The sequence below is a fragment of the Catharus ustulatus genome, chromosome 6, assembly GCF_009819885.2.
Source record: "Catharus ustulatus isolate bCatUst1 chromosome 6, bCatUst1.pri.v2, whole genome shotgun sequence".
In the NCBI taxonomy this organism is placed as follows: Eukaryota; Metazoa; Chordata; class Aves; order Passeriformes; family Turdidae; genus Catharus; species Catharus ustulatus.
Window position 1 is genome coordinate 3,613,968 of NC_046226.1, and position 12,415 is coordinate 3,626,382.

A 12,415-nucleotide genomic window follows, 5' to 3' on the forward strand; every position below is an offset into this window, starting at 1 on the left:
AGAAATTTGGGAGAAAAGCTTTAGCACCAGGCGGTCTGCAGAGCTGCAGAGCAAGTGGTAGGTTTAAAACTTTTTTGTGTGTGTGGAGGAATTCAAATGAACAAGCTAAAAAGTTGCCTTGTGACTATAGTTAGGGGCAAAGTTGAGTAGGATTCCAGAGAATCAACAATAAATTAAGACTGATCTCTTCTCAGTTATGTCCAAAGTTTAGAAACACAACCCATAAACAACATGCCATCCTCTTTAGCAATCTGTCGTGGTTTTCCTGTCTGCTCTGCCCTGGATTCAGATGGAGGACAGCTTGTGCCTGCCCAGGAGGTGAGGCTTGGGCAGCAGGGCTGCTGCTGCCACACAGCCTGGGGGAAAACTCTGGTGCTGGGGATGTGCAAAGCTTGCAGGAAGGGGATTTTACCTCTCCTGGGATGCACAGGCAGGTAACACGCTTGAGTCTTCTCCTTGATTCTTTGCAGCTCTTGTAAATAAAATCCTGGGTTGCTTTTTTGAATGAGCATTAGCCTCCCAGTGTTCAGATGCCATTCATACTTTCACAGAATCTGCTAAGGCAAAAAAAAAAAGCAAGCTAGACCAAAGGCCTTTGCTTCTTTTGTTTCTGTCTCTTCTTATTTTACATTTATTTTTTAAATTATTAACAAAAAATCATAATAAAGAATGTATATTTATATAGTTAAATTTGCTATATACACTGGGAAAGGGAAAGTGTTTTATTCCAGCTGTTTCTTCTTTGCAGGTTGCTGTGAAGGTATGAGAGGAATTTGAGTACTGAGAAGCTACTGCTCATACCTGCTTTCCTCTGTTGTAGAATCACAGAATTATTTGGGTTTGGAAGGGACCTTAAAAACCATCTAATTTCCACCCCATGGGCAGGGACACCTTCCACTAGACCAGGCTGCTCTAAGCCTCATCCAAACTGTATTTGAACACTTCAGGAATGGGGCAGCCACAGCTTCTCTGGGCAACCTGTGCCAGGGCCTCACCCCCCTCACAGGCAAGAATTTCCTTCCACACTTGGAATTGGATGTAAGGAGATGAAAGGGATGTAGCAGCCCTAAATTTCTCAGCTCAGGAGATGATCTTAATTTTTTTTTTTGTTTTACCTGGAAGTTGGGGCTCTGCCTCATTTGTGAGCAGAGGGTGGTCAACTGCATCACTCCCATGGGTGCTGCAGACCTTGTTTTAATTGAGTTAAAGTAACAGAGCATGGCAAGGGTAGGTGCAAAATGAGCATACTTAACACTAATGCAACTTCTTTCTGCATCAGAAAAGGATTAAACTGTATTAGAGTGAGCAAACCCAGCTGGGCTCAGACCTGTATTGTACCTGCCCAGGCTTTTTAGGGACTGGTAGCTGCTCCCTGAGGCTTTCTGTGGGTCCAAGGTGAAGTTTATACTGTGAATGTCTATTTATACACTAGACCACAACAGCTGTCTTGAGGCCTTTGTTGAGGTGCACAGCAGCTTTAAAGCTGTGTAAATGGCTTTTGTGTGTGGTAAAACTGAGCTTGTATGGAGTGTCACAGCAACCCAGATTGTACAAACCCCTGTGAACTTCCCAGACAGCTAATTAGAATAAAACCAGGTGTGGCCTGGTCCCTCCCTCCTGTCCAGGTGCTGGGCAGAAGCAGGTTTCAGGTGTGGTTGTGTGTGTTTAATGCTTTTGCTTGTCTGACCCAAGAATCCTGGCTCAGATCTGTACCTGGCTCGTGCTTTTGGATGGGCTCATGTTGCAGGAGATCCCTGGATGCTCAAAAACTACACAGCATATGGAGCTGCTGCTCAGACTGGGAACCTAACTCAGCTTTGGCCACAAGTCTGCTGGATTTGGCTCTTATTTGTAGTATTATTTTGAGAAAACTCTGTGATCTTTTTTTAATGCCTTCCTATTTTGAGAAGTATCACTTCCCAGTTCCCTGTGCACGGAAGCGGGTGATGATTGAAGAGCAAATGTCTGATCTGCTCCCTGCCTGCGTGGAGAGCAGGGAAAGGGGAAATGCTTACCCAAAAGCCTGAGCTGGCTGCTCAGGAGTTTAAATGCCTCTCAAATAGTTCATGGTGGTGTGGGCAGAGCATGTCTGTACATGAATGCGTGAAGGAAGGAGCTGGGGAAGCCTCAGGGACTCCTTGGAAGTAGCGATGGGAAGATGCAGACTTGCTGAGTAATTCCTGCTGGAAGAAAGAAGCCTTTGATTCTTTACAGGCACTTTGGAAAAAGGTGGTGTAAAGATAACAAATTATCTTCTGACTGGAAATAGTAGGGGGGTGTGTGTTAGCTGGTAGTGGTTTAAAGGGGAAATTTGCAGTTTCTAGAGTCTGGTGGAGCCAAGGACATTTTTTGCTTGCCCTGATGCACACTGGCTTTTATCTCTTGTGACATCCCCTCACAAATACTGCAAGAAATGTTTTGGTTTCCTAAGACTTTCCTGTGCTGAACAATATAGATTCATTTAGGTTGGAAGAGCTCTGTAAGGTCAAGTGTAGCCATCCCCTCAGCGCTGCCAAGGCTCCCACTAACCCATGTCCCCAAGTGCCACATCTACACTTCTTTAAATCCCTCCAGAGATGGGAACTCCACCACTGCCCTTGGCAGCCTGTGCCAGTGCCTGGTCACCCTTTGAATGAAGAAATTTTCTCTAATATCTGAATTAAACTTCCTATGGTGCAGCTTGAAGCTGTTTCCTCTTGTTTTGTGGGAGCAGAGCCTGAGCTCCCTTGGCTGCACCTTCCTGACAGGGAGTTGTGCATAATCAGGTCCCCCCTGAGTCTTGTTTTCTCCAGGCTGACCCCCCTCTGCAGTCCCTGGTGCTCCAAACCCTTCCCTAGCTCTGTTTCTTTTCTAAACAACCTCCAGCTCATCAACATCTTTGTTTTCATGATGGGCCCAAAACTGTCCCTAGGACTGGAGGTGCCCCAGCAATGCCCAGCACAGGGGACAATCCCTGCCCTGATCCTGCTGCCACACTATTCCTGATACCAGTGTATTTGTGCCCATGCTTTGGTGAAGCCAGTGGGTGCTGCTGTGACAGGGTCTGTTCAGTTTTGGGATATTTGTGTGAGCTGCCAGGCAGGGATGCTGAGCACGGTTTTCCTCGCTCCGTTCCAGCAGCAGGTGTGTGTGCATTTATCCCCCAGCTTGCTCCACTTTCACTGCTGCTAATTCCAGTTCTGGGCTTTATCCTACAGCCCAGGTGGTTTCAGGGCGTCAGCTGCTGCCTGGTGAATCCCTGCCCTGCCTTATCTTGTAGGAACTTGCCCCAGCAGCTGGGCTGTGGTGGAAACCTCTTGCGGGAGGTACCTGGGTGCTCCGCGCTGCGGGCACGGGGACAGGATCAAGGACATCAGCTGGGTGCTGGTGGCAGAAGCACTCCTGCCTTCATTTTGTCAGGTGTTGGCTCTGAAGCTGTATTAAAAAAAACCCCTCTGAAAGTAAAGGCTTTTGTTGAAGCAAAGCTACTCTTTCTGGAATTTAATAAAGAGCTTGTCTGTGTTAACTAACATCAAGCGACTGAGAGCAGACAGAGCCCAACAGATGGTACAAACAGCGGCATGTTTGGAATGGAAAATATTTACCTAGAGGGGTTTTGAAGCACTGAGCTTGTGCTCTGCAAATGGCTTAATTGTATCAGTGAAATAAAGTGGAGAGCAAGATTTATTGACAAGTTTTGCTCTGCTCTTGCTGTCAGCACCTTGGAGGGGGTGTCAAGCACTGTTGAGCTTCCCTTGAACAGGTCTCCTTCCTGGGGAGAGTAGTTTTAACACCTGAATGGCTCAGTTGGTTTTTTTGAGTGTCTACAGCTTTCTCCTGTGGCTGCACAAATCATGCTGTCAGGGCAAGTATTGAAATGAAAAATTCAGAGCTTGAAATGTTGTTTATTATCCTTACCCCTCAGTCTTGGGTTTGGGAGGATTGGTGTAAACAGAGCATGGAAATAATATAAAACTAAGATTATATTCTTTTAAAAGAATATGAGTATGTAAATTTTACCCTGAGTAATGTGTGCAGTTTGGATGCCACAATCTAAGAAGGTTATAAAGGTATTGCAGAGTACCCAAGGGACATGGAAGTGATGAAGGGTCGAGAGGGGAAGCCTTGAGAGGAGTGGCTGAGGTCACTTGGCTTGTTCAGCCTGGAGGGGATGAGGACAGACTTCATCCTGGTCTGCAGCTTCCTCACAAGGGGAAGTGCAGGGGCAGATGCTGATCTCTTCTCCCTGGTGACCAGCAACAGGACCTGATGGAATGGCTGGAGCTGTGCCAGGGAAGGTTTAGGTTGGATATCAGGAAAGGTTCTTCCCCCAGAGGTGCTGGCACTGCCCAGGCTCCCCAGGGAATGGGCACAGCCCCGAGGCTGCCAGGAGAGTTTGGGCAGCACTGCCAGGGATGCTCAGGGTGGGATTGCTGGGATGTCTGTGCAGGGCCAGGAATTGAACTCTGATCCTTGTGGGTCCCTTCCAACTCAGAATATTCAGAATATGACTCTCCTCTGTAATTTTCTGATTTGCCACTAGGATCAAAACTCACAGGTCCATTTAGACCTTCAGCTTTTCTTGACTGCTGAGTGTTTCATGCATGATTTCAAATTGTGCCATTTAAAAAGTGACCTGTGAGAAGATTGTGTGTGATCTTACTGGAAGCTGTGCCTTTTCTTTACGTAGGTGTCAGGTGAGGTTTATGTGCAATACCTTAAATTTCCTGTGAAAAAGCTGCTCAGTTCAGTCAGCTCTTTGCTGGTGTTCTCTGGACTGGGTGTTTTTGGGAAGGCTGAGCACTGCAGGGGCTCCTTCCTTCCCAGTGTGGCTCACCTGCTGGACTTAGCCAGGTGTTAATGAACTCAAGCAAGTTTGATGGGCTCAAATCCCTGCCTGCTCTGACAGCTCTTTTGTGTCACGTAGCATCAGCTCTGCTGTCTTTTGTGTCTTGTCTTGGGGCATGAAAAACCCATCTTGTTTTTTCAGTAACACACAGTGCTGCTTAAAAAACCCAAAACTAAACCAACCTAAGCTGTAATTCTGCAGTTTTCCCCATACACTGTACCAACACTAATGTTAAATGAACTACTCTGAGGTTTTTTTGGCAGTGCTTTAGTCAGGTAATACTCAAGAACAAGTCACAGAGAGCTGGTTGCTCTTGCTGTATGAATGTGGAATAGGCATGGAGTGTCTGAATTTCTTGTTTAATTTCATACCTTGCCTGTGGCAGATGTGGATTTAGTTGCCCAAGTTGCTGGGCATCATCTCTGGAGGAGCTCTGGGGGAGGATGAGCTTGGGAGTGAAGCTGTTTTCAAGAGGATCCTCTTTGCAGCTGGCTGATAGGGAACATGTCCCAAGCTGCAGATTAGGGAGAACAAAAATAGTGTTATCTGTTTGAGGAATTTATTGAATCCAGATACTGCTCTGAGACTTCTTGCTGTGTTCCTAGTGACTGTTGGATGTGAGTCTGCTTGCCAGCTTGAGAAAATCCCAGGAAAATATCCCAATTAAAGGAGCTGTTGCCTTGGCTAAATCATATGTGGTATCTCTTAAACTGCTTAGTATTTAAAAAAGGGCACCTTGGTACCTGTATTTCCCCCCTTTAATGTTAGTTTTTCAAAGAGGCACAAATCCCTGAAGATTATGTGCATTTTGGGACCCAAGCATTTATAGAAGCCATGCTTCTCATGTGCTGGGGCTAAGCTATGAGTGACTCATTAGCCAGATGGAGCTATAATTTATTTCTATCATCTCAAGTAAGTTAATCCCCTGGACCTAAACTGAATGAATATCCTGTGAAATGTGGTATCCGTGCAGGGTGAAACTTGAGATTTAAATTCAAAAAGGCAGAGGGTGGGTTAGAAAATCCAGGGCAGGGGAAGTCAGGTGCAGGCAGTAATAGCACACTGGAGTTCAGCAATAGTTATTTTTCTGTGGCACGGGCTCTGTTTAGGGAACAAAAGTGCAATTCTTTTGTTAAAGGCGGGATGGGAACAGTAAGTGGGTCTGTGCACGGCCTGGGACAGATGCAGCTTGTTCCCCTTTTTCAGAATGACTAAAGGGATGTTGTGAGGTCTGGAATTCACGGGTGAGACGGGAGCATGTCTGCAAGGGGGGAGCCTGGCACGGGGGCTGGGCTCTAAGAAACGTGATCAAGAGCAGGTTGAATATCAAATACGAATGAAAGGTGAGTATTTAACCAAATACCTTGAAATTTAAACGTAGCTAAAGTCGCTGTAGGCAGTAGGGAGGGGGAGTGCACTGTGATTGCTGCTGGGAGTGCCTGGGATTGAGTTTGGGTGGGTGGGGAACAGTGAAGCCACCCTAGAGAGTTCTCTGAAGGAGCTGCAAGCGATAAAAGTCCAATTGCAGCATCTCTGAGGAATAAATTTTTTTTTTTTTTTTTTTTGGTTTTTTTTTTGTGAGAGTGTCTCCTAACCAGCATGGTAAAATTAATAAACAGTTGAACTAGTAGGTGAAGGTGTGTCAGTCACTGTAGCATTTGCTTTTTTCTTCTTTAATAGAATGAGTTTCTTCATCCTGTTTCTTTCTGCATGGCATAGAATTTTCCCCCCCCTGTAGATTCTGGTTTTTCCTAGATGGCTTGTCAGTGTAATACAGAAATATAAATGGAAATGATGGAACTGTGTTAGTAATTGTAGATTGTCGGAGGACAACTAGAAACTGTGTGTGAGCCAAAACACTTCCAATTTACCCCATGGCAGGGATGGCACTTTATAAAGACATTTTGACAGGGGGTGGTGTGATGGATGTTGTTTTGTTATTTTGCACAGAGCCAGCAGCAGTGGGATCCTCCTAGAGTGAGTTTTAAATACCCTTGCTGGGCTGAGATGAGAAATTAGTGTGTGGCCATCAGAGCAGAGCTTTTGCTTGCTGTTCTGTGTGCTTAATCAATTCTAGTTATACCCTGAGACTTTTATTTAGATTTAGGGTTTTTTTTTTAAACTCTGCTTTCATGTGAAAAATTGGATTTGTGTATGGAGTTCAGGGATCAGATCTACCTTCCTCTGATGAGTGTTTGGGGTGGAAGGACCTATGGCTGGTGTTTGACTTTGCCCTGAGGAGCAGGAATGGAGCCTGGGAGGCTCTGGACCTCATCACTGCAGTGTCATGCTGCAGACCTGGGAGATGATCCCGTTTTTGGTGAAGTGCAGGGAGGGGTGGAGGATGGAGACTCAGCAGAGCTTGTCCAGCTCTGAGATCAGACCTCAGCCAGTCCAGCACACATTCCCCACCCGGACTAGCTGTTGTAATTATGTATTTATGGCTCCTCTGGTAGCAGCTGTAGCTTTGAAGTGTGTCTCTCCTCTCTGGTCTAGGAGCAGCAATCACTTTGTGGAGCATGTTGTGCCTCCATGGCCATGGTGCCCTCTTCACCTTGGAGCCTTGAACCTCTTTACCAGCACAAGTTAAAACACAAACTCTGAGCCTGTGGTTTGCCCTGAGCATCTGCCCTGTCAGATGCTGGGAAATGTGCAGGGAATGTCAGGGTGTGACTGTCCATGCCATGAGTTCATGGCTGGCTGTGTGCTGGTGTCATCAGCTGGGCTGTGCTGGGGTGTTCTAACTGTTACAGTAATGTATTGTAATGATCAACTTAATTACACTTGTGAAAAATCTGCTTAATTACATATTTACTTTGGGGATTAGCTTTTCCCTGTAAGCATTCAATATTGACTTTGGCTGAGACAAATTTTCAAGATCTGCTTCCTTCAAGAGATGACTAATATTAGATCACTTAGTACAGGGAGCTGGGTTTATCAAGTAGCTGTAATTAATCATTTTGAAAGCTCCAGCTTAGTTTTGAGCATCTGTGCTTTTTTTCCCCCAAAAGACAAGCTTTTCTTCCCATCCCTCTCAGCCCTTCCAAAACTTTCTGTGCTGGATGTAATTTTAGACCCTGTAATTTTCAGTGAGCTGTGTGCATGCAGAAAATAAATACAAACTGGGAGGAGACTTAATGTTAAGACAACTGATGAATAATTAGTGTATTGAAGTGTTAGTCTTTTATTTGGATAACTTAATAGCCAAATTAGAGTTCCCAAGCCTTGCTTTCTGTGCTGCTCAGTGCACTGTACAAATATATTATCACAGTAGCTCCTCTGTCCAGAAATTATTTTGTATAACAACTATTCCTTCTTGAGCCAGACTCCACACCGAGCTCTCTGCAGTGTGGCAGGATGGCACAAGCCAGTTTGTGATAGCAGCTTCCAAAACACTCAGGAATTGAGGTAAAACAACTTTAAATGAGTAAATTTTCTGCCCAGAGGCAAGGAGAGCCTGTCCTCTCCCTGCACCACGCAGCTTCTCCGTGGAATTTATTCCCTGTGCCTCAGTAGGCACATCTGTTTTTATTTTTCAAGCAGTAGTGGAAATATTCTGAGCAATCTGGATTAAATCCCTTTCCTTTCATTCCTAAGAGGATGGGTGTCCCAAGGGACACTCGAGTGAAGAGTCATTTTTTTTGTTGTGTAGAGGAAAAGGTGATGTGTGCTCCCCATGATGGGTTTTAAACTGAGTTGCTGGATTGGGAATTGCGCTTGCCTAATTAGTTTGAATTATGTCTGGGATTTTTTTTCAGTATTAGGTGGTGGTTGAGTTTTTTTGGGTTTGTTTTCCATTTTGGAACAAACAGTCTGGAAAAGATTTGGATTCTTCCTGTAAAAAAACAGGTGTGTTCATAGCAATCAGTTGTGAAATGGGAAAATCTGACTTGTTTTGACCCCAAAGTTAGGTTTTTAACATAATTTTGACTTTTTCTTTTTTTTAAACTCTGTGGTTCCTGCTTTTTTAGAAAGAATATATATACAGTGTATGGGACAAAAATACTGTTTTCAGCAAATTATCCTGGAATCATCTGGTCTGTATAAGTGCCCTAGAAGTTTTATGCCATCACATGTTCAAAATAAGTAACAGATCTTCCTGTTTCCCTTCATAAATGTATGGAATTTTCATGAGTGTAAAGCTGGGGTTTAGACTTCAAAAAGCAGTTTTGGAAATACCTGATTCTTTATGGCTGACTAAAATTCAGGGCTTTCTCCTGTCTTCTCCTCATTCCACTTCTGAAGCTGTCATAAATCTGGGAACAAAAGGAAGGTGAAATTTAACTCCCACTTGCCAGGATAAGAATCTAAATTCATTATGTTTGATTTATGAAAAAAAGAAAGAAAAAAGGTGTTATTCTGCATATATTGGTCCTTATTTCACAGCCTCTGGAAGTGCTGTCTCATGTATTTCTGAAATCAAAAGCTTTATTAGAGTCAGGTGGGAAGGAAGAGTGAGGAAGAGGAAGAAAGGCAAGGGAAGGGAATTATTCTCTCTGGCAATGTGCATTTCTTCCTATCCAGGCCAACAACTTTAGAGCAAGTTTTAAATGATTCCAGAAACTGTTCCATGGCTGATGTAGTTGGGTAATTTTATTAAAGCTACTTGGAGGCTACTCCATAACAATGAGAAATCTTCTTTCATTATTATAATTGGTGGAGGGAATAACACCTGAGGGAAAACCTGTTCAAAACCTAATTTTTCTTTTTTTTTTTTTCCCTTTCTCCTGAAGGTTTTTAAAGAAATCATAGCTAAGAAAAAGCACAATGGAGTTTTACGAGTCTACCTACTTCATCATCCTCATTCCTTCTGTGGTCATTACAGTCATCTTCCTCTTCTTCTGGCTTTTCATGAAAGAGACTTTATACGATGAAGTCCTCGCCAAACAGAGACGCGACCTAAAGTTCGCGCCTAGCAAGGCCGACAAGAAGAAAACCGAGAAGAAGAAGAACAAGAAGAAAGAGGCTCAGAATGGGAACATCCACGAGTCTGACTCAGAGAGCGTCCCTCGGGACTTTAAGCTGTCTGATGCCCTGAGCACGGATGAGGAGCACGTCGCTGCTGTCCCCGCGGGTGTCCCCGAGGCCACCGCCGGCCTCAGGGAGCGCAAGAAGAAGGAGAAGAAGCACAAGGCCAACCAAGATGATCACGTAACTAAGGACTCGGAAGGATCCAAGTCTTCAGGCAAGAAAGTAGATCCAGTCCCTGTTACAAAACAGCCCACTCCACCATCTGAACCAACAGCAGCTAAGAAGAAGCCTGGGCAGAAGAAGCAGAAAAATGGAATGGGTATCTGATCTGATGTTGCATATGCTTCTTGAACAGAACGCCAAAACCGTGTTCTGCTTTTTGCAAGGCCACAGAGTGTCTCTCACAAACTGTTCTGCCTGATCTCTGCGGGGCAAAGCTCCCTTCTAACCTTCTTTTTTATGAGCTAATGCTTTTTCCCCCCTGTTTTTCATCTGGCAGCAGTGCTCTGGTTTTCCTCCTCCCGTGCTTGCTTTCTTCTACTGAAGATGAAGTGAAACAGAGTAGCTTGTTCCTCTGCTTTGCTCTGTGGTTTGGCTGCTTTGCTCACAATCAAAACTTTGATTACCTGAGAGAAGTCAGTCATGGTTTTTGCTGTGTGCATTCTGAGCCAGGCTGTGAAAAAATAGAGTCCTAAGAGTAGTTGCTCTGATAAGGGAGGGCATCTCAAGAAACCTCATAGCAGTCTGCAAAATAAATCACTGTTAAAGTGCAGGCATAATGTGCAGAGAGGTGTTTGGTGGCTGATTCATGGATTGGTGGTTGATTCATTGCTACCCACCTGCTACACCTCTTTAACTGAATGCAACTGATGCTAAAACTGGTCTGGCTGAAATATCCAACCTAGAACAGACCCAAAACTTGTTACAATCACTTCTGACTGTCTTGACCGTATCCTTAGCAGCTGACATGTCTCAGTGAGGTTGCCTTGACTAGGAATAGAAGTGAAAAAAGACTAAAAATGTCCAGTTCTAGAAATAAATGAAACCCAAGATATTTGCAGATCCTCTTGTGAGGTGCAGGCACAGCAGGTCTGCACAGGGAGTGAGGAAAAAGAATGACATTGCTGCTTGATGTGGTAGATTATTTTTCTTCTGGAAAAAAAAAAGGGAGGAAAAAGACCCACTCACTACCAACAGAGAAAGTATCCAATCTTGTTTGTGGGTGTTCTCTGAAAATCTCTGTGGCACAGTTAAAATGTGGTCTGCAAGCACAGTTCTGAGGGCAGCCACAATGAACTCTTATCCTTGATTACAGGAGCTGACACCAGAGCCCTGTGCTGTGCGTGTCAGCCCTGACAAGAATCTTAATATAGCACAGGCTGTCCAAAATGATAAAAAAAAAAATCTCACTAGAAACTGCTTTTAAAAAGAACAGTTCCCTAATGGGAAACATTTATTTTCTGCTTCTCACAGTCCCAGTAGCTATTGGGGGTGTGTGTTTAAAGTGCCCAAGTGGGTTCATGGAGGGGAAAATACACTTCTAAATAAGAAACCAATATGGGTAATATGTGCTGTCTGCTCTGTCACAGTGAAATCTGGATTGGAGTTGTTAAACTGTTCCTTGCATTGCTGTGTGTTCTGCTTGCACATGAGATTCCTGTCTTAAAAAATCACTGGGTGCTGATGCTCTTGATTCTGCTAAACTTTCCTGTTGCTTTGGGGTCTCACCTGATCTGGGAATTGTGTGTGCGAGTCTCTGTATGTGTATGTGGATTAATGTGTGTTCTGATTTAAAAGATGTGAGTTTGTTTTTCCTGGGAGTGGACAATTTGGTTATTACAGATCTGATGATTGAAAAGCAATGCTGAGAATATACAGAAGAGCATATATTGTCTGAATTGTCTGTTGCAGATGATCAAGATAGTAAGACTGATTCTGTTGTGTCTCCTGCCAAAAAGCAAGAACCAGTGCTGCTCCACCAGGAGATAAAGCAAGAAAATGTGTCAGGGAAGAAGAAGGTCTCTGCAAAGAAGCAGAAAGTTGATAATGGTAAGAATTCAGTCTGTGACATTGCTCAGATAAACCTGACTGTTAAACCTTTTTGCCATCCATGATTTAGTTTCTCTTCCTTTGGAAAAGGAACTCGTAGAATAATAACTCTTGATTTGAAAAAGCAGGAATTCCACGTAGGAAAGATTGCTGAGCCTGAGATCCTATTAAATTTTATGAAATCTGGTACCACTGAGCACAGGATAATGAATGTTGTGAACCTTTCTGAGCTCTCTTGGATCCAAACTTCCACCCTTGAATGAGGAGTAATGCGCAGACTTAGAGTATAAGCTGAGCAGGCTCTGAGTTGCTATGAGCAAGGCATGTCTGGAGCTGCTGCAGTCATCTGCCCCAAACAAGATTGCAGTTTTTTCAGCCACTTGCTTTGACCACATTCCTCTCTTATTGTCCTTTTGTTGGCTGGCTCTTGCTCCAACATAAACTGTTCATCTTTGCTGTCAAGGCCTTCACTGTTCGTCATCCCTTGTTCTCTGCCAAGATGCTGCTTCTTGTGTCCTCTTGGCTCACTGTGCCTCTGTGTGTGTGTTTTTCTCGTTTTTTTTAAAA

At 44.2% G+C, this 12,415-nt stretch overlaps 1 protein-coding gene across 11 annotated transcripts in view; it reads left to right on the forward strand.

The window, feature by feature from the left end:
- KTN1 (kinectin 1) overlaps positions 1 to 12,415 on the forward strand; it is a 74,105-nt gene that overhangs the window by 12,699 nt on the left and 48,991 nt on the right. For 9 of the 11 annotated variants that reach the window (XM_033062641.2, XM_042779388.1, XM_042779390.1 and 6 more), the window contains exons 2-3: positions 9,562 to 10,118; positions 11,711 to 11,848. In XM_033062641.2, coding sequence (XP_032918532.1) covers positions 9,596 to 10,118; positions 11,711 to 11,848 — 661 coding nt within the window. In that variant the 5' untranslated portion in view covers positions 9,562 to 9,595. Of the gene's footprint in view, positions 1 to 6,069; positions 6,172 to 9,561; positions 10,119 to 11,710; positions 11,849 to 12,415 lie in introns of those variants that run through there. The other 2 variants (XM_033062642.2, XM_033062648.2) reach the window with 2 other exon arrangements.